Below are 25108 nucleotides of genomic sequence, written 5' to 3'. Positions count from 1 at the left end.
CAAGTTTGAGCCACGTCTCAAAGAACGGGTCAGCGGCAGGACAGCTCCCAAAAATTCATTGTGGAGAAAATTGCAGCATCAAAGATGTAAAAAAGATGAAGACTGTGTTGGGAGTTTGACAACAGTTTTTAACTACTGTGACTAAGACAATGTCAATGACTTTGATGGTGATAATAATGCTGAAAGTCTCAGAGACACGCTGGTGATCATATTTCTGCAGGTTTTATCCACTGTTTGTTGATGACTGTCATGATGGTGATGATGAGCATGAAGATGACAGCAATATGATGGGAATGATAATGATTTTGACATGACTGTTCTGGCAGCTTAACCATTTCGCTGGCGTGTTGTGTGTGCTACAGTCTGCAGCTGCCAGTCTAAATGTTGCTGATGAGGGCTGATTGTAATGAGGTGAAACAGGAGGCGTGTGTTTGCTTCAGCTGTCCGACGATGAGAGCGACGAGCACTCAAGAAAAAACAACCCGGTCGCTGTAAGAACGTTGTCACTGTACGTTTCTGCAAACCTCAGATACTTTACATTTGCACATTTCATATACATTATATCAATGTTTCTAAAGTAACGTAGTATATGAGTTGACTTTGTGATCGGGAGGTGGAGGGGACAGTTGATGTAGTGCAGGGATACTCAACTTGATTTGCTTGGGGGCCACTTTTGCAAAATGACTGATGGATTTTAGGATGTTTCCCGGATTAAAGGAGAATTCTGGATTTTAGGACATTTCTCTGATTTTAGGACATTTTTCTGTTTTCCAACTGTTTCTTAGATTTCAGTCAGTTTCTATGGTTTTAGGACATTTCTAGGATTTTAGGACATTCAGGGCTTAGCCAGGACCTCTGTCACGGTTGCAGCGGATCCTCCACCCTTTTTTTGGGTTTTTTTCAAGTCATTAGTGTTTTAAGTGGCTTTTTAGCCAAGAAACCTGTTGTTGTTTTTTAAGTAACCTGTAGCTCTGTGTCCAGTTGCGATAGTGCCACAAAAACAAGTATTTTGAGCCAAAATATGATCATTTCCTCACCGTAACCAGGTGTTTTTTGTGCCTAACATCAAGTTAACCTCAGCAGTGTTGAAATGTAAGGAAGTTTAAAGTTTCTTCATATTGACGACATACAGATCTAATGTGTCCATGGTTTCCAAAAAACGTACATTGCCAACATTTAAAGACTGATATTAGGCACTGGTTAGATGGAGGAAGGTTTACCACAGTTCATCTACCCAAATTGTTTTGATAGAAAACTGGTTGAAAATCGGTAAATATCCCTTTAAATAATAGTCGGGTTGATCCCCTTTTCAGACACTCATTGTCATGTCTTGTGGAGCAAGTGCACACTCGTGAGTAGACCTTAAAAATTCACAGCATCATTCTTCAGTTATGTTCGACATAAGCGACTGAGCGAAAGAGAGAGCGAAAACATCAAACCGCCAAGTTATAGCGTGCAGTTTGAGGTCATGCTCTCGTCTAGCAGCCGAGAGATGAAAAAAAAAAAAAAAAACACAGCAGGAGTCAGTGCCAGCAGACTTCCACATCCTTTCTCTCGGAGGACCGCTCACTTCAAATGGTTCTCTGTTGACACAGGAAAAGATGAAAAGACCTTTTCCCTCAGATGGGGAGAACTTTTTGGAGAGCTCTCTTGGTGACAGCGCCTCTGCGACCAGCTGAAAGTTGAATTTTTTCGGTTGAAATCCACTGGCTTACACTGAAAAGAATTGAGAAAATTAGCAAGCGGAATTGAAAACAACAACTTGTGCTCGGGGCAGACATAGACTAATTGATTTGATTACATCATACAGGAACCTAATGCAACATCCCTGCAACAAACACTAACTCCTTGAAGATTATAATGGTTTTGTTGAGACAGAGTGAGAGGAGGTGTTGATTAGCTGCTAGTGACAGAAAATACTCAGCAGGCTACAAACAATAAGTAACAAAATAATCTAAACATGAAACTCGTTCTGCTTCTTTTGCTCTTCACACAGACACTGAATCATGTCCGACATCTTAATCTTATCTTTAACCTCCGAGCTTCCGAGTCTTAAAGTGTGCCAAGTATGAAGGACTCTGAGACCTCCCAAACCATGACAGCGCACAAATCAAACATCCTCAAGTCTTATAAACTTCTGCCACACACACCACAGTGATGGAAGAGGAGAGTGATGACTAGAAACACCAGCGTCTCACAGGGTTTTGTGAAATGAGTAAAAACCTTTAAAAAAGCAGATTTTGTGTGTTGGACGGTAATAATGACATCATCATCGTCCACCAGGGGATGACTGTGTGAAACTGTGGGCACATGATGTTACGTAATGGTTCAAAGCCTGAGAGACGTTTAAGATTCATAACTTCACTCAAGTTAAGAGTTGAACCATGTCGTTAAGCTTTCACTGGATATAATTTAACAGCATGATTTTTATAAAATGCTGGAAATTACCACCACATTTAAAAAATGTACCTACATTTCATTTCACTCAATTGCTCCATAATATGACATAGCACGCCATTTGCAAATTACTTTTTACTAACGTTTGTTAAGACAGACTTAGGACTTTTTGTTTTTACAACATGTTTAGGATTAAGGAGGTTTCTTGAATTTTAGGACATTTCGAAAATTCAGAATGTTTTTAGGATTTTTAGGACATTTCGAGGATATTAGGATGTTTCAAGATTTTAGGACCTTTCTTGGATTTTTTGAAATTTCTTAGACTTTTGGACATTACTAGGATTGATGGACATTTCTATCATTTTAGGACATTAATAGGACTTGAGGACATTTCTCAATTTTAGGATGTTTCTAGGAGTTTAGGACATTTCAAGGTCTTCAAGACATTACTTGGATTTTAGGAATTTTCTTGGATTTTAGGACGTGTCTTGGACTTTAGGACCTTTGTAGAATTTCAGGACATTAGGGGCTTATTTAGGACCTCTGTTGGGGGGGCGCAGGGATGCTCCACTGGCACTTTTTTGATAAACAAGCTCTATTTTTATGCTGTTTTATGCACTCTGGCACCTTATCTATACTTAAAGTACAAAAAAAGTGTGAATTACTTTTCTTTATTGTGAATTTCAAAATGGTTTGGGAGCCATCCGGCACTTTATCAGGGGACACATTTGGCCTGCAGGCCATAAGTTGAGTATCACTGCTGTGATAACAAGACAAAGATACATATACCTAGGGCTGGGTATTGTCAAGAACCTCACAATTCAATTCAATTTCGATTCTTTGGGCCACGATTCAATTCGATTTGATTTGATATTGATCCAGTTGCTTTGATATCGATTCAGTTATGCCTGCCGATGTCAGAAATACCCAGAGAAGTCATCAGAATACCTTCTGATATGTGTTCAATAAAGTGTGTATTATCTGTATTGATTTAGAGCAAACTGACACAAAACTTATTTTACCGTTACAATACTCTTTATTAAATAAAAACTAAAACTATAATACACTTGAAGTACAGAGAAGTGCACATTTTTGCCTGAGCCGAACTTAACGAAAGTAATAAACATTTATGCAGCATTTGTCAACCTGCATTTGTGTGTGACCCACAGCTTTAGCTTTAGCTTTAGCTTTAACAACAGGTCGCAAAACATCTGCGTGGTGTCGGCTCAAATGGTTTCGTAGGTTCGTCGTATTGTTGCAGTGTTTTAACACTGACTCATGCGGCTCACACACCGCGTTACTAATGCCGACTTTGTGTATCCAAAGGTCGGCTTTTAATGTTTTTGCGCTACTGTCACCATTTTAATGCATAAACAACAGGCGTTGTTTTGGGGTCGAGCGGGGACTCTGAACAACGTCAATCACACTCTGGCTGCACTCACACTGCCCCATGGGAGCGGAGCATCATTACAGCGGAAATAATCGATTGATGATCGATATTGAGTTGGCAAAAAACACATTGCAGTGCATTGATGAATCGATTTTTTTACTCAGCCCTACATATACCTCTTTATAACATTTTACTTTTTTATATATGTTGCACAATCTATTATTTTTTAATGTGTCACAGTGTGCAGTGCAGGATATCAAATCCAAAGGTTCTGCAGCAGCTGTTGTATTTCGTGTTCTCCTCGCCTCAGATATTTCACTGCTGACACATGAAGACATGAAAAGTTGTTTTTTTCCCGAGACACAAACTTATGAAACTTCTCTCTGTGACAGCTCCTGTAGCCGAGCACGACAGTGCCTCCACATGTGGAAAAACAGAAGCCTGATGACTTTTTTTTTTTTTAACCTTTATGTTACCCAGGCGATGTTTACGGAAAACACTTGTTTATAGCAAGGCCCCGCTTTATAGTTCCACATGCCTGGGAGCTGCCTGGTGCAACTGCAGCCTTCTGCTGTTTGACAGCTTTGGGGATGAAAAAGTCTGTTTGCTGTTTGTACCATTCGGTTGGTAATGTACAAGACTGTGGATGTAGACATACATTGTTCCCGTGCTGCAGTAGACTGATGGTGGTTGCCCTACAAAAGAGTTTGAGAATCTGTAGATGAAGTGTGACCTTCAGACACACTGATGATTTTAGGAGACTGCAAGAAGGGGAGAAGACACGAAATGTTGCATAAGACAAAAAAATCAGATAATGGGTAGAATGATGCCACTATCTTATCTTTCACATTTTTTGGACACGTATGTGGTTAAAACAGATTTTCCATTTTTACTCACAGTTGTCTGATGATTCAGGTTTGCCTGTAGTGTTTGCTGTGTTTTAATTTGTTGAAAGCAGCTATCATTGCACGGCCTCCTAAATTATGGGCAATTAACTTAAAAAGTGTTCAGGGTTGCAGACTCTGAAAAATCTACATTGAAGTCTTCTCCTTAAGTTCTCACCAGAGGCTCTAAGCACTTGCTGATTGTGCAGTGACACAGTTTTAAGCCCTTGTGGACTCAGCAGGAGTTTTTCAGTCTGTACATCAGGGTTTAGCCTGTCTCTGTTAACCATGTGATGGACGAGCCACCTGTCCTGGATGTAACCTTTGCTTCTGCACACTGCTCAGTGTATATTTGGATATTTAGATTCCCCAGCTGTGGCCCTCAGTAGTGTGAAGCCGGTGAAAGAAATGGCTGAGGCCCATCAATGGTCGCTGTCCATGGTGCTGAAGTTCAGTATTTTGCCCTTTAAGTCTTATCTGTCTTTTTTTCTGTCTTTATTTCAAATTACAAACTTGTTCAAACTGCTAACATTTGTTTCGTTTGTCTCATTTCAAACACAACTAGTATCTTTCCATGCAGACTCTGTTTGTTGGGAGAGGGGATTGGCAATCTGTTGGCTATCCATGTTTGTATGATTTGTTCGTAAGGTTTGGATGCCAAAGTTTAGTCCCACAAATGTCAATCACATATGTGTATATTGTGTGAAAATCCTGTCTGTCTGACCAAGTATTCAACTGAATACTTATTGATTACAGTACTCCACACCTAACCTAATCACCAGAAAAAAATGTTGGCATTGTACATTTCTGCAAACCAGTGTGTAGTAGTGCTGTGGCACTACTACACACAGCTGCCTGCTGCTGTAACTACTGTATTTCCACAATTAAAAGCGCATACTCATTTATGAAGCCCTGCAAGCTACTCTATTGTCAACAACACCGTCCTGACAATATTTCAGCGGCTGAAAAACTGAAGGGATTTTGTTAACAGAAATGTTGTCAGAGGGCTTTTATTTTGAAACAGAAACAGGAAAGATTGAGTTAAACAGATGCATGACATTGAAACTGTGGTTAAAGGTGGTATAGAGTCAATATCATTATCAAAAGACCATTTTGACTGTCTATTTTTGCATAAAACTACGCTTGTCACGTGCAAAAAAACGGTGACTCCTTTTCGTGAGATGTGCTGCAGCTGAGCAGCAGCCACGCCGCACCTGAGCAGCGCTGCTCCTATCAGCAGTGTGGCTGCTGTGACCTGTTAACACGGGCGCTGAAATTAAAAAACGCATGTTCCGTGATGCACACATGTAAAGTACTGTGATTTGCAGAAACATACAGCACCTTCTCCAGCAAGTTTACTTCAACTAATTTCTTTCACAGTAGTCCAGAACGTGTGCAAACACTGTTTGTCTGACCAAAGATGCTAAATGCATATAATAAGTAATCCACACAAGAATGAGGTGATACTAAAAATGAATTCCATGACTCAAAAGGTCCTCAAAACATTTAAACTACATCTGTGCATTATATCCACTACAGTGAAATGTTTTGCATTACGTTGGCTCCGCTCCAGCACTCCAGGATGTGAAATGAAACACTGACTAGGAGGTTAAATTGCTGACTCTGAGCTTTGAGGGAGTCTGGGGGTGTTTGCATCCATTATGGCTGAACAATGTAAAGCCCGCAGCCCCTTTTACCCATGAGGGCGTCTATTAGAAGTGTTTCAATTTCTACACGGTTCATCCGACATGGATATAAACACCTTCTGATTAAAGCTGCGAGTCAGCACTTCCTTATCATTGCTTTCTTTCCAAAACAAAACTGTATAAATACTAACAAACTGCATTTTATACCTTTATGGAGGTTTTTCACACTAACGATGACTTTGTGTTAAAGAGTGAAATATTTCATAAACAGCTGAACAAACTCTGAACCAGGGACACTGAACTTTCTTTGCTTGGGGGCCACTTTTGCAAAATGACAGGAGGCCAGGGGCCAGTCGCAGCAGCCACATATATGTTTCTAGGATTTTAGGTTTGATTACTTGGATTTAAGGACCTTTCTGGGATTTGAGGACATTTGCATGATTTTAAGCACATTACTTGGATTTTAGGACATTCCTAGGATTTTGGGACATTTCTAGGGTTTTAGGAGATTAGGGGCTTAGGTATGGGTGTGGGGGATCCTTCACTGGCACTTTTTTTTTCAATAAACAAGCACTATTTAGATGCTGTTTTATGCACTCTGACACCTTTTGGATACTAAAAGTACAGAAACAGTTCCCAGTGTGAATCACTTTATTTTTATTGTGAATTAGAAAATGGTTTGGGGGCCACCCGGCACCCTATTGGGGGCCAGATTTGGCCTGGGGGCCATAAGTTGAGTATCACTGGTCTAAATACTAACAAACTGTACTGCATTGTGCAGCTTTATGGAAGACTTTTCATGCTGCAGATAACTTTGTATTACAGTAAACTTATTACTCACTACATTTTTTGCAGTTGCAAACTTTAGCCTTTCAATATCGACCCATGCAGGACGTTTCTGCGCCTTTTGCTCAATAAATGCTGAGACACACTCCGACCCAGACTCCCATCCTCCCTCTGAGTGACAAGTATTCACTGGGTATGTAGCACGGATGGATGGATGGAGGGGACATATTTGTGTGTTGAAGGAGAGAGCATTTCTTGGTTTCATGTCACTTCAAGAGACATCGGTCACCTTATGATCACCAAGCAACAGGGGAGCCAAGAAATAAGTCATGATCCGGTGGGTTTCAGTGTGGGAAGCTTTCATCTTCGGGCTACACATTCGACGGCCTCATACACACACACACACACACACACACACACACACACACACAGCGACCTGCTACACATACACATGCAAACCCACAAGACACAGACTCTGAAGAAGAAAAAAAACTAGGGCATCAAAAGTCCCGAAGGCTTTGAGCTACAATTTTTTTGCATAATCAGGAGAGAAACTGAGCGAGGAGAGAGGGGAAGAGAGAGAGAATGCTGTAATTAAATTAGTGCATAAAGAAAACGAGGAGGAGAACATGTTGAAAACACGAATATCAGCTCTGTCAGACTGGAAGCAGCAGACTGAGAACAGACCTGATTAAAGTCGATTATAGAGACGGCTTTTTATTCCTGTTTTCTTCTGAGGAGTGTTAAAACACACCAGCAGCAGCAGCAGCAGCCTACAGTTCAGCTGGTGTCATCAGGGAGGGGGTCCCTTTGAGAGAGTGAGAGGAGGAGGAGGAGGAGGGTGAGAGAGATAGGGAGGGAGGGAGGGAGGTGCGCGCAGACAGAAGTTCTGCCTCCCTTTTTCCTCTTCTGCTCTTCCATGAGGAGAGAATCCATCCAAGCTGGAACCGGTGTGGGGGAAAATGCTTTTTCTTCAGGCTATACTGAAAAGAAGGCTGCTGCTGCAGAAAGGTAAAATAAACACACAGACAATATTTCTCTTTATTGTTGTTCTCATTAGTTTTTTTTCCGGTGAAGCTCCCAAACAGCTGCAGGCTACTTTTTCCTCCCTGTGCGCGTCTGCTGCCGTCGATCATGATTGATCTGTCTTGTACTTGATGCTTTGTTGCGGGCAGAAATATTCCCCCATCAGGAGTGTGTTTATCACTTCAGAGTGACGGACAGCGCTGTGAGGTTTGTCAGCTGTTTTTGGATGCGAGAGAGCGATCTTTTACCCTCGTGGCTCAGCGGTTCGGTTAAAGTCATCACCCCATCCTCCGCCCCCAAACATACATCAACAAATCTTAGTTTACGGTTTTTTGAATTATTATAACTTCTATAGGAACTTAATGTTTGCTTCTCTGTGTTTTTGCTGTGTTAAATTACTGTTTTTGATATTCTCGCTGCGCATTTTTCAAGGTTTTACGCCTTTGTGAATAGTAATTAAACTGTTTGTCTTGCTTTATTTATGCCAAAATCCATGCTATTTCTATATGGACTTATATGATGTTGTTTAGTTGTGTGGTTTAAAGTTACATTTCTGTCACAAATTATCTTTTTGTGGTGTTTTTGCAAACATTTTTGGCTGCTCGCTGTATTAATTGGGTGATATTACGGAATTAATTGGATTGATTGCGCGCCATGTTGCTCTCGAAGTCACTAATTTAGTGAATAGTGACCCAGTCGTGGGTTTTATATTGCACCTATGGTGTTTTAATATGGTTTTTAAATGCGTCTTTTAATCTTTTAGATTTTTTATACTACAGCCAAGTCTTTTAAAAATAGATTGGATTAAATCTGGTCAACAAAGGTTAACTTGTATAATTTTAAAGCTGACTTGTAATTATTTTTGTAATTAGTGTGAGTATATTCTGCTATTGTTTTGTTGTATTTTGTGAGTCTAATGGAGGACTCATGTCCTGTACCAGAAAAATGTCATTTCATTTTCTAAAACGATTTCCCTAGTCTATGACATTCAGTCACTTTTTTTCTAGAGCCAAGCGGTGAATTCTTCACTAAAAGTTCCCTATTTTGGAGGTTTTATTGTGTTCCTTGTTTCCTTTCCTATAATATTTCCTGCATATATTCTTGCGCATTCCTGTGATTTCTACACCGCGTGCATGTGGCGCACTTCCAGCCGCCTGTGCCTGTGTTTGTAGCAGAGAGATGTGCAGTTTTCTCCCCCTCTCCCTCTTCTGCTGATTTATTTATGAATTTGGGGATCTAATACTTTGAAGTCAGGCCTGGAGACGCAGTGGAAAAGTCGGCAAATGGGGACAAAACGCCGCCTATCGCCTGTCAGGGCGCACTGCAGCCCGCCAGGGGATTACTGTCATAATAACAACAATCTGATACCCAGAGGAGGAAGTGCGAGTTTAAAAGAGGAAATAAATTACTGTCACGTTTACTGCGTCAATCAGGTGTTAATACTAGTGGTGGATAAAGTACTTGAAAACCTTACTGAAGTAAAAGTACAGAAATTTTCCCAAAAAATGACTGAGTAAAAGTCATGATATTTGTTGTGGTTAAATATCAAAAGTAATTTCGTTGTATTAAATGTGCTTTAGTATTGAAAATAAAAGTACAAGTAAAGTAGGAGAAAGCAGTCAGAATTTTGAGAAAGTTTATTTATTCTTAATATCTAACACCTTAAAAATGGGGCGTACATTACACTTGAAGAAATATTAGGTCTTCTTCACGACTTAAGATATTTAACCTAAATTGGCTTGATTTCTTTTAAATACATGGGACAAAGGCAAAGAGCAACTTAAGAAGAAATGAAAAATGAAAAAATACTTAAAAAATGAGCAACAAACAGAACAACAAAACCCCAAAACTAAACAAACAATTTAGGAAATTATCTGAAAAAAATGGTTAAGAATCAGCTCTTCAAAAAAATAATTGAAAATATAGAACTAGGATAATTTTGAATGTATTTCTCTATTTCTCTGGGAACTTTACTCCAGCTGATGAAAAAAATCACTTTCTAGATCTACTAAATTCCTGCAGTCTGTGAGATTTCTTGCCTATTTCCTCATCGCCCTTTTCCCATGTTTTTGAAATAAATTGAACCAATTTTCTCAGGGTTCAAAGGTTTAAGTACTTGCATTTGTGACAGAATGCAACACCAGAAAAGCGATGTCAGTCTAGTTTTCAAAGGGTTAAAGAAGTAAAAGTATTTATTTTATTTAGGAAATGTTGTCGAGTAAAAGTAAACATTGACAGAAATATACAAACTTTTGTAAAGAAGCCTCCAGATCCTCCCCAAAAAAATCCTAAGTACTTTACCAAAGTTTAATACTTCGTTGCAGTACACCACTGGTTAATATTGTGGAGAAGTGTGTCACAGGTTAGAGTATTTCAAAAGCTGAATGTCTCTCAGTGCCATAAAACCAACATATCCAGAGTTACTTCTGACAGCTTGAGAGAACAAACGTGACATTTCACTGCAGCGGGTTTTTCCATCTGCACTAAAAAAAACTGTGACTCCCACAATCACTGAATCTTCAACCAGATAAGGACTTCAGAGGACACCACTGCTGCTCAGACATTAACGCTGCAGCTGGAAACTTTTATAAGAATAACTTTTTTCAGATTTGCCAAAACTGTCACAACATCCTGACACACGAGACTGACACCCCCCTACAGAGGTCCAACCGTTTTTTTTTGTTTGTTTGTTTGTGTGTTTGTTTGTTTTTTTGCAAGGTATCGCGACGTAATGACGTCATTACTTGCGGACAACGTGATGAAATGGAAGACGGAAATCTCAGCTTTCTGCACCAAAAATAACGAATGTCCTCGCTATTGTGGTTTATATTTTAGATCGATGAAAACAGGATTATGTAAATAACAATCTCCCGCGGCCTGCTGCCGGGAAATTCCGTCATAATTACGGCGAAATACTGTGTTTGCAGGGCACATAAAGTAAGTAAGTAAGTAAGTAAGTGATTACGAGCGACCTCCCGCGGCCATTACGGGGAATTACCACTATAATTACGGCGAAATACTACGCCTGCAGCGTGCGTAAGGTAAGGCAACAGTCATGACATGTTGACAGGGAGGACATAATGTTTTGAAAAAACATCTGTAGCTAATGCAGTTTTATTTTATATTTAAACAGGATCATGCCAACAATGTTTGTTGTTTAGGTGTAAAATGGAAAAGTTTTTCGCCTGGCCGCCATGTTGAAGACAGTCCAGCCAAAACACCAGCTGCTGCCTTCATGTGATGTTGGAAAGTTGTAATTTCCAGGTTAGGAAGTCGTTCTTACTTTGTCGTGTTTATATGCTTTGAAGTTGTAAAATGGGATCAACATGGAAGCTACAAAAGCGATGGGTTAATTTTAATGCTGATAGTGTTTAAACGAGAGGTTTATGGCTGGTTGCAGTTTATTTGACTTTTGCCTGCCGTGTTTACGCATGTATGACATCAAGTAGGCAACCCGTGTTATAAAATGACAATGTTAGTACAGTCGCCTGGCATGCTTTATAGATAAAAGTTTGCTTGCTACAGCTGATAGACGCATATATATGAATGTGCAGCTACTGAAGGCAAATGACAGCTATCAGGAGCAAAGTAACTAAATCTGTTATTTTTTACCATTAACTGTTGACACTGTTTCCTTGCTTTCCGCCATTGCTGCTGCTGCTGGATATTTCCCAATTTCCCACTCATACTTACTTCCCACTCGTAACTCGTAAATACGATATTTCCAAGGGGCACGTGAAGGCAGCATTTGTCATTGTTATTGTGCACTTGCTTTGTGCTTTATGGTCGCTTGACTCGTCTTTTTGATCTAAGAATTTGCAGCACATGTTTTGTGTCTAATGAGACGATTATAGTTGTCTTTAGTTTGAAGCTCAGTGGTAACTTCTACAGCAGAGATACTCAACTTGCTTTGCTCTGGGGGCCACTTTTGCAAAATGACAGGAGGCCAGGGGCCGGTCACTGTAGCCCCAAACATGTCTGTAGGATGTCAGAACTTTTATAGGATTTTAGCGTTTTTCTAACGCAGGGAGTTTCTAGAATTTAAGACCATTATGGACTTAGCTGTTGGACCCCATTGTTTTAAAATCAGCACAGGATTCTGCTTTTTTCAGAGTGGCACACCAGAAAGCATCTGCTGGATCAGGAAAACCAACCCTGGATCATTTTGGTCCAAGTTTGGTATCACTTTTTTTTGTTTGTTTTGTTTTTATTCTTACACTATTTAAAATTTAAAATCAAGAAAATAAGAAATATGATTAAGAAACAATGTTGGAAAAGTACTTACTTTAAAATGGATTGCAAGGACTGAAAAATTACATTTTCTGCAGTATCATGGCTATAAAAAATGTTAAGTAATACTGAAATTAATCTTATCCTGAAAAAAATGCGTACGAAAAACACACTTATTTAAAGAGAATGTAGCCAAGGAGGCTTTATTTGTCTAACACATTTCATACAACAGGGCGATACAAAGTGCTTTGGAGAGCAATAAAATATAGAACATATTTAAGTGTAGAGTGTTACAATAAAATAACGATAAAAGATATAAAAGGTGTAATTAATTATTAAATAATTGTTTTAAAAATAGATAAAATCACCATTAAAACAGCAAAACTGTCGACAATATTTAAAATGATTTAAAACTGAGTTTAAAAATAAGTTTGAACTCATTACCGGGTGGAGTCGTCAGTGTAAAGAAAGAATGTTTTTAGCTTTGACTTAAAAGTGTTCAGCGTCGGGGCTCGTCTAACATCATCTGAGAGGTTGTTCCAGCTTTGTGCTGCGTGATAACAAACATGGCTCCCAGACGTATTACACATCTACAGCATGTCGCTGCACCTGTTTGTGGTAAAAAAATAAATAAATAAATAAATAAAAAAATAAAAATGTAAAAATCTGAACCATCTGCTGTTTACAGGACATGTAAGCAAACATATGCACAGTAATGTCATGAAATCTCCTGCCGGGATTTTATTTTTATTTTTCTTCCCTCTCCCTACAGTCAGAGGTCAGAGGTCAGGATTGGGGTGAGAAGGTCAGCTGTTCAGTGTCTTGTTCTGTTTCACTGAACTAAGTTGTTCCCCTGCCAGCATGCAGAACTTGAGCGCGTTTTCACTTTGTGCCACCACGCCGCTCCGAGTCAGAACTGTTCCTTTGTTCAGTCTCAAAAAAAACAGTCGTTCTGCAAAAGCTGGTCTCGGTCCACGCTGCAGCTCGGCCGTGTAGTGCTGCAGGGGCTACAGGTTGCCTGTGATTTTTTTTTCCATCGAGTCAAAGTCTCTCTGAAGCTTAATAATTCCAAGACCTGCAGGTTTGCCTGTGAAGTCACATCAAACCTATTACACACCGAACCTCGGGGAATGACTAAGCAATGGTGGCTTTGAAAACGGCGTCTCTTCTCTGCAGGCAGCTGATGGTTGTTCTGCAGATTAGCTGGCCGTCCACTGGGAACCCCGTCGCTGCAGCGCCGCATGCCCTCTCTGTTCTCTCCTCTGTGAGTTGAGTCTAATATGATGTTTTAATCTATTACTTCATATATGTATCGATATGCATCACTATTCTCATCACTCAGTTTCAGGGGAGGGTTTTGGCGAACTGCTCTGTGGAGGTGGACGATGGTCCTTCACACACTTAACTTTTCTGTGTGAAACAGATTACCTCTCATAAAAGTGCATTTATTTTTTTCTGACAGGATTTTCCAATCTGTCAAAAACAGTCAGGGAGGAAACATTGCACACTATTGAAGGTGCAGCTTGACTTTTTGTGGAGATCTCAACCTTTTCAAATCCAAACTGCACTCAGTGCTGTTGGAAGTGACATTTAAGTGATGATGTCTTTTTATGCAGAAGCAATAACATTCATTCAAGAAAGTGTTCGTTATGAAGCATTTCACATTGCTTGACTTTAGATCTAGTTTGGCATCAAGACTGCATAAATGAGTAACTGTGGGGGAATCACCCGAGATACAATATTATCACAATATTCTCACGTTAACATCCCAAGTCGTAAATTTCTGTCCAGCCGTGTTCTCAGCTGACGACGTTCAGTGGCGTATCTTGTGGACACTAACGACAGCTTTTGGTGTCTAGATCTAACACCAAAAAAACTGAAAAAGCGAAAATATTTGACCTCTTGGGAATGGAAACGAGCTCGGGTTTAGGCAACAAAACCATTTGGTTAGGTTTAGAAAAAAGAGCGTTAATTACGTAATTTGGGTTTTTTCCACCGGGGAGAAGTGGGATATCAAAGCACTGGTTAGACTGAGGAAAGTTTGCTACATTTGCTCTACACACAAAAAAAATTAGCATCCGTTTTCAAATTGTAACGGTACTTTGCTGTATGTCATATGTACGACAGTGACTGCGCTGTGTGGTTAAGCTGTAGACCCGAACAGAGGTCTTTAAATAATTCAGCAGCAGAAATGGGCTGATTGACGAGACACTCGAGTGTCCAAACGACTGAAACTAAGTGGAAGTTGAGCTGAGATGACGAATATGACTCTAAAATATGCGCCACAGTTTTATCTTTTTTTATACATAAATCCTCCTGAAGAGTTTGAAACTTCTCTTTCACATCTTTCAGTGACATTACAGCGTCTTACCATCAATTTATATTTCTTCTTCTCCTTACTCAAAGTAATGACTTTCCCATTCTTTCCCCACACTTTTTCTGTCCTCCACCGTCACATTTCTTTTCGCGTGGGACACAGAACGGACGATCAGTTAACCTGATGATGCTTACATTCAAATTTAAACCACAACTTCTCATAATATTATCCAAAAGTTGTGAAAGCACTTTGGCTAAATCTGCTGTCTTTTTTCTCATTATTTCCTCGCCTACCTCTCTGCATTTTTCTCCTCCGTCTTTCTCCACCCTGTTCCCCCTCTCTTCCTGTCTGCCCCTTTTCCTTTCCTCCCTCTCTCCCTCCGTCGCTCCTCTCAGCAATGCAGATGTGCTTTCTTTGATTTTGTCACCAGAGATTAATTAGCACTTTATTAGGAGTCCTATTTATACCTCCAGCCGAGAGAGGGAAGAGAGAGAGAGAGAGAAAGCGATGAGGAGGGGAAGTGGGAGTGCGAGACTGATAGACTGAGGCAGAAACGGAGACGGGAAAAGATGAATGTGTTGAGATGGAGGGAATGGTGGAAAAAGTGAAGGAAGCAGGGCAAAAGTAGAAGAAATATGTAAGAAATATGTAGTATAAAAGTAGAGGCATGGAGGGGAAAAGACTAAAGCAGAAATGACGATAGTCAACAGAGATCAGGGAAAAAAGAGACGAAAGGACTCAGAAAAAGGGCAACAGGAAAGAAAGAGAGGGAGATGTCAAGAACAACAAGTCCTCCGAACTAAATGACGAAACAGATCATTTGTCACACAAAGGGCTCAGGATGTTACCCCAGTCTCGGGTGTCTCTGTCCTAAACGAAGCACTTCTTGCAGTGAAGAAGTCGTTGCCAGGTGGACAGCGATGTACGTGTTCTTGATAACTGGCAACAGTTCTGAAGTGCGCCAACAACAGATGATTGTAAGATAAATGTAGAAGAACAAACAACTAAAACTATCATCATCCAGCCCAGTCGACAGGAGAAAATCTTTGCAATTTACATTTTTGCAAACCACAGATACATTACATTTGTAGATTTATACGTATCATATCAACATTTCTAAGTTGAAATAGTATACGAGCTGACTTTGTAATCCGGAGGTGGAGAGGATGGTGGATAGCATTTCACCTCAACGCCTGCCAAGTTGCAGACCTCTGCTCAAGACCAACAAACAAGAAAACTGGTCATTTTTTATTGAGTCATTGCTGCATCAGCTTTATAGCCACCAAACGTGGTTCTTTTTTAGCAGCCTGTCAACGGGTTTCCACCAGGGATAAAAAAATTCACCAGAAGTGGTTATTTTTTACAGAGACGTCGCCTTGTTTCCATCCATGAAAGCAGTTGTCTTTTACTGAAACATTGCTGCATATCCAGTTGAGCGGAAGTCTTTTATTGAGACAGCACCACATTTTGTGTCATGAGAGGCATTGTTGCGTTTCCACCCGGGACAGTGCCAAGAAAAGTAATTGGTTTTTTTTTGTTTTTTGTTTTTTTGTCTTTTTTAGACATTCCCGGGCTTCCGCCAGTTGTCACAAAAAGCAGTTGTTCTTTACAAAGACGTTGCTGCCTTTTTAGTCGAGATAGTATTCCCAAAATTTTTTGTTATTTTTGACCAAGACAGCTGCATTTCCTGCAAGGAGAGTGCCAAAAAACAGTTGTTTTTTCCCAATACATTGCTACACCTCTTGCTCGGATTGTGCCAAGAAAACGGGGTCGTCTATTATGGAGGCTGCATTTCCAGCTGATGCATAGCCCCAAAAAATGGTTCTCCTTTAACCACGACAGCTGCATTTCCTGCCGTGGTAGTGCCGTAAAAAGCATTGTTGTTGGTTTTTCTTTCTTTGTTTTTCTAGATACTGCTGCATTCCCTGCTGGGATAGTGCCAAGAAAAGGGTTTATTTTCCAAGACCATGCTGCATTGGCTGCCAGTATAGTGCCACTAAAAGCTGTATTGTTTTACAGAGGCACTGCTGTGTTTCCAGTGGGGATAGTGCAACAAAAGGCAGTTGTCTTTTACCAAGACATGGCTGTGTTTCCTGCCTGTATAGTGATAAAAGCCTTTTTTTTTTTTTACAAAGATCTTGCAATGTTTTGAGCCGGGATAGGGTCATGAAAAGCAGTTGTTTTTTTTTTTTTACAGAGAATTTTCTGCATTTCTTGTGGCGATGGTGTCACCAAAAGTGGGTATTTAAGGCCACAACACAATGTATTTACCAATCATAAACCAAACCGTTTTTGTCCCTAAACCTAACCAAACGCTAACAACTGTTTTTGAAACATAAAGCTCTAACATATCCGCTATGTAATAATGTGCAGTGTACCATACCCATGGTTTGAAGAAGTGTACACTGTCCAACATTTTTTTTTGTCAATTGGGTTTTATTTTTCAAGTCTTGGCAGGATAGACTGAAGGAAGGTGTGAGGAGGTGAGAAGAGATCAAGGAAGATGGATGAGAGAGAGGGCAGAAATGATGAAAGGAAAAGAGTGAGAGGGCAAAAAAAGGTGAGAAATTAAGATGTAGGTAAACTCATGAAGAAAGGGAATGTGAGCAGTGGAGGAGGCAGATAGGAGAGGGAGGTGAAAAGACTAAATTAGTGGTTGAAGGAATGCCGTGATGTTAAGGAAGAGTGGAAATGATGAAGAGTGACAGAAATGAAGAAAATAGGGATGAAGAGAGACGAGGTGACGACTGCTGGAGGGATGATGGGGAGATGGAGAGTGATGTAATGAAAAGAGAAAGAGTGAGAGTGATGTTTGATGTATTTTTAGATGATATTCATCTTTGGAGCGAATAAACTGAATTGACTGAATCCCACAATCTGGACAAACTATGGATTATTGAAACTGAAACTAGATAATGAGCTAATTCCTGTCAGATTTCAACTCGCTGTGACTCTTAAAAACTCATTCTGCCTGCAAACCCCTGCAAAGCTTTGGGCTTTGAGACAAAACTGACAAAAGTGTAAAAAGGAAGCTTTTATTATTAATTTGTTAATGCATAAAACAGAAGTGCATCAGAACAATTCGTGACATCCAGCAGGCAGAGAGGGTGCGCTTCAAGTTATTTTCAGTGTTTCTCTAAACTACTGAAAGCAAGTGTCGTCCCTCACACCAGCGTCAGACGAGGACAATTAGCACCATCTTTTTTAGTTTCTGAGTGGTTAACAGTGCTTTCTTCATTTCCAGCACGTTCTCATCCCAGGTCATCACATATTGTCTCTTAATAGTGGACTTCTGTGTCTACATGTTACACTCTAGGTATGCTTCTGCATCTGCTGTTGACGTCCCAGGATGCCGCTATTGTGAAGTCAACACCAGCACACGGTGGGATTAACCTGCACGTGGTTATGTTTAGGCAACAAAAGCACATGGCCACCAGTGCTGGGACGTGAACAAAAGCACATGCAGGTACAGATGGTTATGTTTAGGCAAAAGAGGCACACAAAAAACATCGCATTCACACAGGAAGCAAACATGAAAGTCTGGGATTTGTTTGATCCATCCACCGCCCTTCAGGCCCATCTTATAGGGACGTCCATGCTCCTTATGTTACATTGTTACAGGCAGCTTTTCAACCTGACGCTAACCTACTGCGTATCATGCTGCCGCGGCAGGTGCTATCTGGCCTGCCGTCAGCATATAATGATACTGCGAGCGTTTTTTTCTGGCCAAGTTCACATTGGACACAGAACGGCCACAAAGCATGTCAATTGTCCATGGAGCCCCCGCTGCTTGCTATTGGCGCCCATGTTGAGCGATCAGACTGTTCACACTGGACGCACTGCGGCCCAAAGCTCCACAGCACGCTAATGATTTGCAGCAGTAGTTCAGCATCTGGTAGATTTTTCTTAGTGGGGGCTGCTAAAAAGTATTTAGTGTATTTTCCTTGTTCATAATACTCTTTTATAAACAATATAAAGGATAAAGTAGATATGATATAAATGATCTGATAATGATAAATGATAAAATATGAATCCAGTGCTTCCACAATGCTTGTCAGTTGTGTCTAAACAGAGAAAGAGACGAGGAGATACACACAGAGACACACACAAACACACTCAGACACACAGCCAGAGACACACAAGCAAGCAGGGTCAAAGCTCTGTGTTATTAAAAAGGAGCAGAGAAGGAAAATTGCCACAGACCGATGTGGAGAAATGCAATTCTGGTGGGAACGGTCAGCATCTACTGTTAACCTGGCGCCATATGGACACAAAAGGTGGCTTTTAGAGTCGGGATCTTACGCCAAAAGCATTGCAAAAGCGGCGGTATTTAATGAATTTGACATGAGATTCGACTGCAATTTCAGGGCAGCGTTCTCATCTTTTATTCCAAGAACAAGAGGAGAGACATTTCCTCGTAAATTTTAAATTCCATCAACAGCATACCCTTTGTTATGTCTAGTTAGCCAGTAAATGCTCAAAAGTTGTTGTCAAACTCTGTGGAGTGATGTAACCCCCTGTTGAGCACTTGCCTGCCGTTTGATTGCTCACAGCTGCAACATGCGAGTCAGGGGAGCTAGAGCTCCCATCCAGGTGTAGCAGGAAGATGATAGCCTTTATAAAGCTAAGATGGAGCTGAAACGCTGCGTTTATGTGCTTAGTGCACTAAAGTGTATCTTTTAATACACTCAACATCTGCAGGTTCTATATTTTTGAACCTAGACCATATTTTTTCCATGTTTGTGTGTCTGAGCGACAAATGGAGACAACACTTTTTGAAATAGGTTCAGTATTCAGCAAAATCACAGCAACCATCAGTAGCAAAACAGGCTGCAACCATAACAGACATTTACGTACCATTAATTTCTGTCTATTAAATTGGGCTGAGATTGTTTTTTTAAGTGTCTGACGTTATTATGGAAAGGATCTCTACAGAAATGGACCCTTTTGTTAGAGAGTAAGATCCTTTTTGTTTTACTAGAAACAGACGCAAAACTGTAATCACCAAACCCACCATACTCCACTGAAATCTACAGTAATTTTGGCATGTAAAGAGCCAGGATATTTTCACATGTAACTGGGTGAATTAATGAATATATAAAGGGCATAATTCACGTCTCTACTGTGTATCTGTTTTTCAGGCAGTCAATGCTTATCAGAGGGAGCCAGTTCCTAACGACAAGCGCATAGCTATAGCATCATGTGACATATGAAAGCAAAAAAAAGAGTTTCCATTGCAGTTTTGGGAAATATGGCTTTTTGAAATTGCCTGAAATACCACCACATGGGAGCCTAAAAACTTTTTATTTATTTATTGTGAATTAAGTTTGTGAAATTTGAGGGTTAATGGAAACCTGCCTACTGAGCTCCAATTTTCAGTCTATGCTACTGTCACAATGATACATGACTTTTGATTGAGGGAGCTCTCGAGCTCTCTTGCCGTCTTCAAAATACCGTCCCATCTGTCAGGAACAGGCTGCAGCGGGACAGTCAGTTTTCAGGATTGTGGCGGAGTTGTTGGCTTCAGGTTGCACCTCGGGAACAAACAACAGAAGCTGCATTTATTTCTTATCAGCAGCTCTCACTGTTCGGTGCTTCGGTCTGTACTCGGTGATACCTGGCAAAAAGTACTGAAGGAATGAGCCAAAGAATGATGAGTGCTGATAATCAAAGTCGAGACAGAAAGACAGGTGAAAAGAATGAAACACAAAAAAGATAAGTCATGAAATATGAAAAGGTTAGAGATAAACAGCGGGGACATGAGAGAGACTGAGTAAAACAAAAAGGAAGGAGTAAAAAGAAACAAAAGGATGAAACACCAGAGAGAGACAAAGAGTGGCAAGGACTGGAATAAACGACAGAGAGGTTAGAGGAGTAAAAACCGCCTTCAGGACATGAGAAAGAGTGACATACAAAGAGCGAGCAAGAGGGAGGAAAAACAAAATAAGACCGAAATAAAAGAAAGAAGAGAAATTGAGGAAGTAATGACAGGTTGTGTTTCATGTTGGGGTAAAAAAACGCAGGCAGTGACGACTGCCACTGTTGTTTGGTGCTTTGAGGCAGATAAGGGCTCGCGCTGACACTCTCAAGAAGCCCTTTCAGAAACCTTTTCAAAAAACATTGTTTGGCCTTTCTCAGCTCCCTTAGTCAGCTGCCAGTGACATCAATGAACCCATAGAAGAAGAATAAAAATGAAACAACAAACGGAAGCCTAAAAGAGGAAGAGATAGAAAAATAAAGGGATGAAGAGGGGAAAAGAGAGAGACACAAGCTTCACACTTTTGGTACGCTGGCCTCATTATGTCAAGGCCGGGTTACACAGGAGCAAAAGGGGAAGAAGAGAGACAAAGAGGGGAGTGATATTTAGAAAGAGGGTGAAACAAGAAGAGAGAGGCAGAAAGGGGGGCTTGATGGAAAGAAGAAATTTATGAAATTATACTAATATACTCATCATCCTACATAGGTAAGATTATCAAATTTATTTTATTTAGAAAGGTGTTTCATTGCATTTCATCCAACACCGGTGTTGTGCACTTTCACACTATGGGCTGGACTATATCGCTTTAAAATAGTATTGCAATATTTTTAGGTTATATCACAATGCACAATATGTATCAATATTTTGAAATCTCTAAACTAATGTAAACTACTAAAAATATGAAATTGTGAAATGAACTACAGTTACAATTAAGTTAAATAAAGAACCTACTGACATACAACAAAGTTAAATAAAATGTGGTTATAATGAAGTTAAATAAACAATTGTTATTATTAAATAAATCAAAGCAAAACCCATGCAGCCTTTATTTTGAAGGACTCAGGACTTTGTCCCTGGCCAGACGTGTCTGTCTGAGCAGATTTTTTAATTTTTTTTTTATTTTGACATAATAAAAGACATTTACACCATAAACTGATGCAGAAAATCACAACAGTTGATGCTTCAAATTTTCTGACAGAGGACAAATCCACCACTTCAGGTGTTTCCTCCTAATGTTGAAACAAAACCTGTGCTTTTACGTCGATGCGTTGTTTCAAAGTTGTTGTGGATGTGGCTGATGTTCGGACTAGACTTCTTAGACCCAGTGAGACAAATTTGCATAAAACTGTGAGTTTGTTTTCTTTTGGAATGTTTACTTTCTTATTCATACATTTTCACAAAAAGTATATTGTTTTTTTCACTGTACAAATAATAACTTTTGTCTCTGAAAGGAAAGGCAGACGCAGCATGATGTTTTTTTAGTGCCTAAAACCAAACTGTCCAACTGTGGCATTTTAACAGTGATAACAATGTTGGTTTATTTTAGAGGTGGCATCACAAAATGTGGATGATTTTTGTGGTTGAATATCTTTGAATTACAGATGCAGTTATGGACTATAAAATAATGGAAGTAGCTGCCATGGTGATATACTCCTTGCTTTGTTGGCTTCTGATTTGAGGGCTCGGTCTGGCATTTTGGCCGTTGCCATCTTGGATATTTAGAGCCAGATGTGACCGTATTTGGACATGGGTGAAGTTGATCATTTTAATATGGGGGTCTATGGGGGAATGGCTATTTTTTTGGAGCCAGCCTCAAGTGGCCATTAGAGAAACTGCAGTTTTTGGCAGGTTGTTCTGGGGTCATTTGTAGGGGAAAGACAAAGTGACAAAGAAAATACCTCAGGTTAAATTTAGGGCTGCCAAATGATTAATCACAGTTTTCCATTGCATGTTTACAATTTAAAATTTTGCAGTTCATAACAGTTTTGAACATCACATTAACAAGCTAAAGCAAGTTGTTGTGACTCAAACTTCCAAAAACTTCAATACAGTCACTTGCATAGGCGGAACAACAACATGAATGTATGTGCGAATAATTAAATATTTTTGGGTGACGTTCCTGTGTTTTGCAGGTTGATGATAGTTGATACACATGTCTTGTTGCCTTGTTTTGATTAGGGATTTAAATGACAGCATATGCTGACTGATGGTCTGCAGTCAGTTTCCATCCATTTAGCAGCGCTGCAGTTCTTAGATTCAGTCTAATCCGCAGGTCTGTGGAGATTCACTCACTGGAAAAACGTGCTTTGTTGGCTTTGGCCATGTGGTTGCCGGCTGACATCAGTCTGATCAGCTGCACCTGTGTGCTCAGCTTGTAGGTGAGAGCAATTAAGACCCAATCATGCAGAAATATTCAAATATACAATAGGCGAAAATAACACATTTATACTGCATGCAAAAAACGTCATGGTTTTTGGCATAAAGTGGGCTTGTCTGTAAAGGGGAGACTCATAGGTACCCATAGAACCCATTTTTGTTCTTATATCTTGAGGTCAGAGGTCAAGGGACCCATGTGAAATAACCATGCCATTTTTTCTTCCCAAAAAATTATCCTAACTTTGGAGCGTTATTTAGCCCCCTTCATTAAAAGCTAGTATAACGTGCTTGCCACCACCGGCCAGGTACAGCCTCTTAAAGACAGGAATGTCAGCTGGGATCGTGAACGCATAATAGCCAAACTTTAATTAATGCATCAACACTGACAGCTCTAGTTTGAAAAGAACCTTTTCACATAACTTAAAAAGCTTTGGGCAGAACACTAGGACACAGCTACTTACTGGACTTCATCCAGTTAGTCAAAAATGCTTTACAACGTAAACTCAAACAGCACCGATAATTGCCATGTCCTTATACAACACAACAAAAAAGCCTTTCAGTGCTTTTAAAAAAACAACCCATATGATTGTTTGTGCTGCTAATGTGACGCCCACATCAGTTAAAACGCCACAAGGGGCCGCGTTGCTGTGGGCGTGTTGCTTCAGCTACCAGTAAGACATGAAATAGGATCCAGTAAGTCCAGTTTGATATACACATCCATGAGTTTGAAAAAAAGTGTTTTCTGACGCTCAGGAGTCATTACGCCGGCTCTCATTTCATCTTTAGTCACAGTGATTGTCAGGTGAACTGTGGACATCTCTGATGCTGGTGGAAAGCTCCTTTAACAAACTGCAGGTCTGTTTGTTGCTTGTTATGTTTGTTATTACATAATGTATCTAATGCATTTTACATTTGCCCTTTCTGTGGCATAAATAAAACAGTTTGCAGTTAACCACACGAGCAATAATAGTCACCATAACGACGTCAATCGGCTTTGTTAAACTGGACATAAAGATGCTCCAGATTAGTGAAAATCGCCAGTTTGTTTGAGTTATTATCGCTCTCTGTGTAAAACATCCACCCGAACAAGAAGCACTGACAGCGCCTGCTCTCTGTGCGTAATCCAGACTTGGCAGCCTGAATCCAGCAAAAGGAAAGAAAGAGAAAAGGCGGCATAAAAGAGGAAGAGCAGGGGTAGAAATGAGAGAGTGAATTATGAGAGAGGACTGACAGGTAGGGTAGCTGGCGCGGCAGAAAGCTGTGATTCCACCGAGGAAGAGCAGAAAGCATTTGGGGTTAATTTGCATTTCAAACTTGCCCGACTTCCAGCCTGCGATGCCAGAAACCTGCTGATTTGCACTCTACCCCTCTCGTCTGTCTCTTCTCTCTCTCTATCTCATTTCATCTCTATATCTCCATTTTTCACTATTGTCCTGATTTACTGCAGCTTTTTTTCTACTGTGTTCTGTATATCATGCAGATAAGTTATTTCAGGGTGTGTCATTCTTTCTATTTCTGTATTTTATCCTCTCTGTTTCGCTCCTCTAATGTTCTTTCTTTATTCTGCATATATATATATATATATATATATATATATATATACACTCCCTTAGGAGTTTTAGTATGATAAATGTCATGATAAGTATTATTTTAAGGAATGCTTCACTATCCAGTTGACCATCTGTATATCAGTTACTCACCACTGGACAATGTGAGGCTGAAACGCTGCAGGTAACATTGTAATATAAGGAGAATGAAGGTCCCTAGAGGGTTGGTAGGGGGAGGGGGTAGATAAATCCAACAAACCCCGGACTTTCATGCAGGAGTCTCGTGTTTGCTTCTTGTCTGACAGACTGTTTACACGGCAACGGTTCTTGCATGAAGCATTAAATTTTTGTCATTACAAAGTTAAACCGCCAACTACTGGCATGCTTACTACAGCATTTTTGGTTGTTTTTGCAGATCCGCTGTTATCACATGAATGCAGATTGTTTTTAAAAAATGCAAAGGAAAGACATTCTTTATTGCCTTTATTTTATAGAACAGCCTGAGTGTGAAAGTGGGAGAGAGGGGATGACATGCAGCAAAGGGCTGAGGCTGGAATTGAACCAGCGGCCGCTGCGACAAGGATGTAACTACTGTACATGGGGCGCCCGCTCTACCTACTGAGCTTCTGAGCTTCCATGTGCTTCTTTTGCCTCATCCTAACAGTCTGTGCCAGGATGTGCTTTTGTTGACATCAGGCTGGCAACAGCAGACGCAGAAGTTTCCTAGAGCGTAATATGTAGACATGTTAGT

General features: G+C 40.2%; 1 protein-coding gene across 9 annotated transcripts in view; it reads left to right on the top strand.

The window, feature by feature from the left end:
• The window catches only part of grip2b (glutamate receptor interacting protein 2b), a 343140-nt gene that overhangs the window by 219109 nt on the left and 98923 nt on the right, over positions 1-25108 (top strand). For 2 of the 9 annotated variants that reach the window (XM_088070156.1, XM_088070146.1), the window contains exon 1: positions 8033-8114. The exons of the other annotated variants lie outside the window; for them this stretch is intronic. In XM_088070156.1, the coding sequence (XP_087926282.1) occupies positions 8066-8114 (49 nt within the window). In that variant the 5' untranslated portion in view covers positions 8033-8065. Of the gene's footprint in view, positions 1-8032; positions 8115-25108 lie in introns of those variants that run through there. 9 annotated transcript variants of the gene reach the window in all.

The sequence above is a fragment of the Plectropomus leopardus genome, chromosome 2 (assembly GCF_026936395.1).
Source record: "Plectropomus leopardus strain MGB_pleo_1.0 chromosome 2, ASM2693639v1, whole genome shotgun sequence".
NCBI lineage: Eukaryota > Metazoa > Chordata > Actinopteri > Perciformes > Serranidae > Plectropomus > Plectropomus leopardus.
The sequence above is the reverse complement of the archived record's forward strand: the minus strand, read 5'-3'. Positions and strand labels throughout refer to the sequence as shown.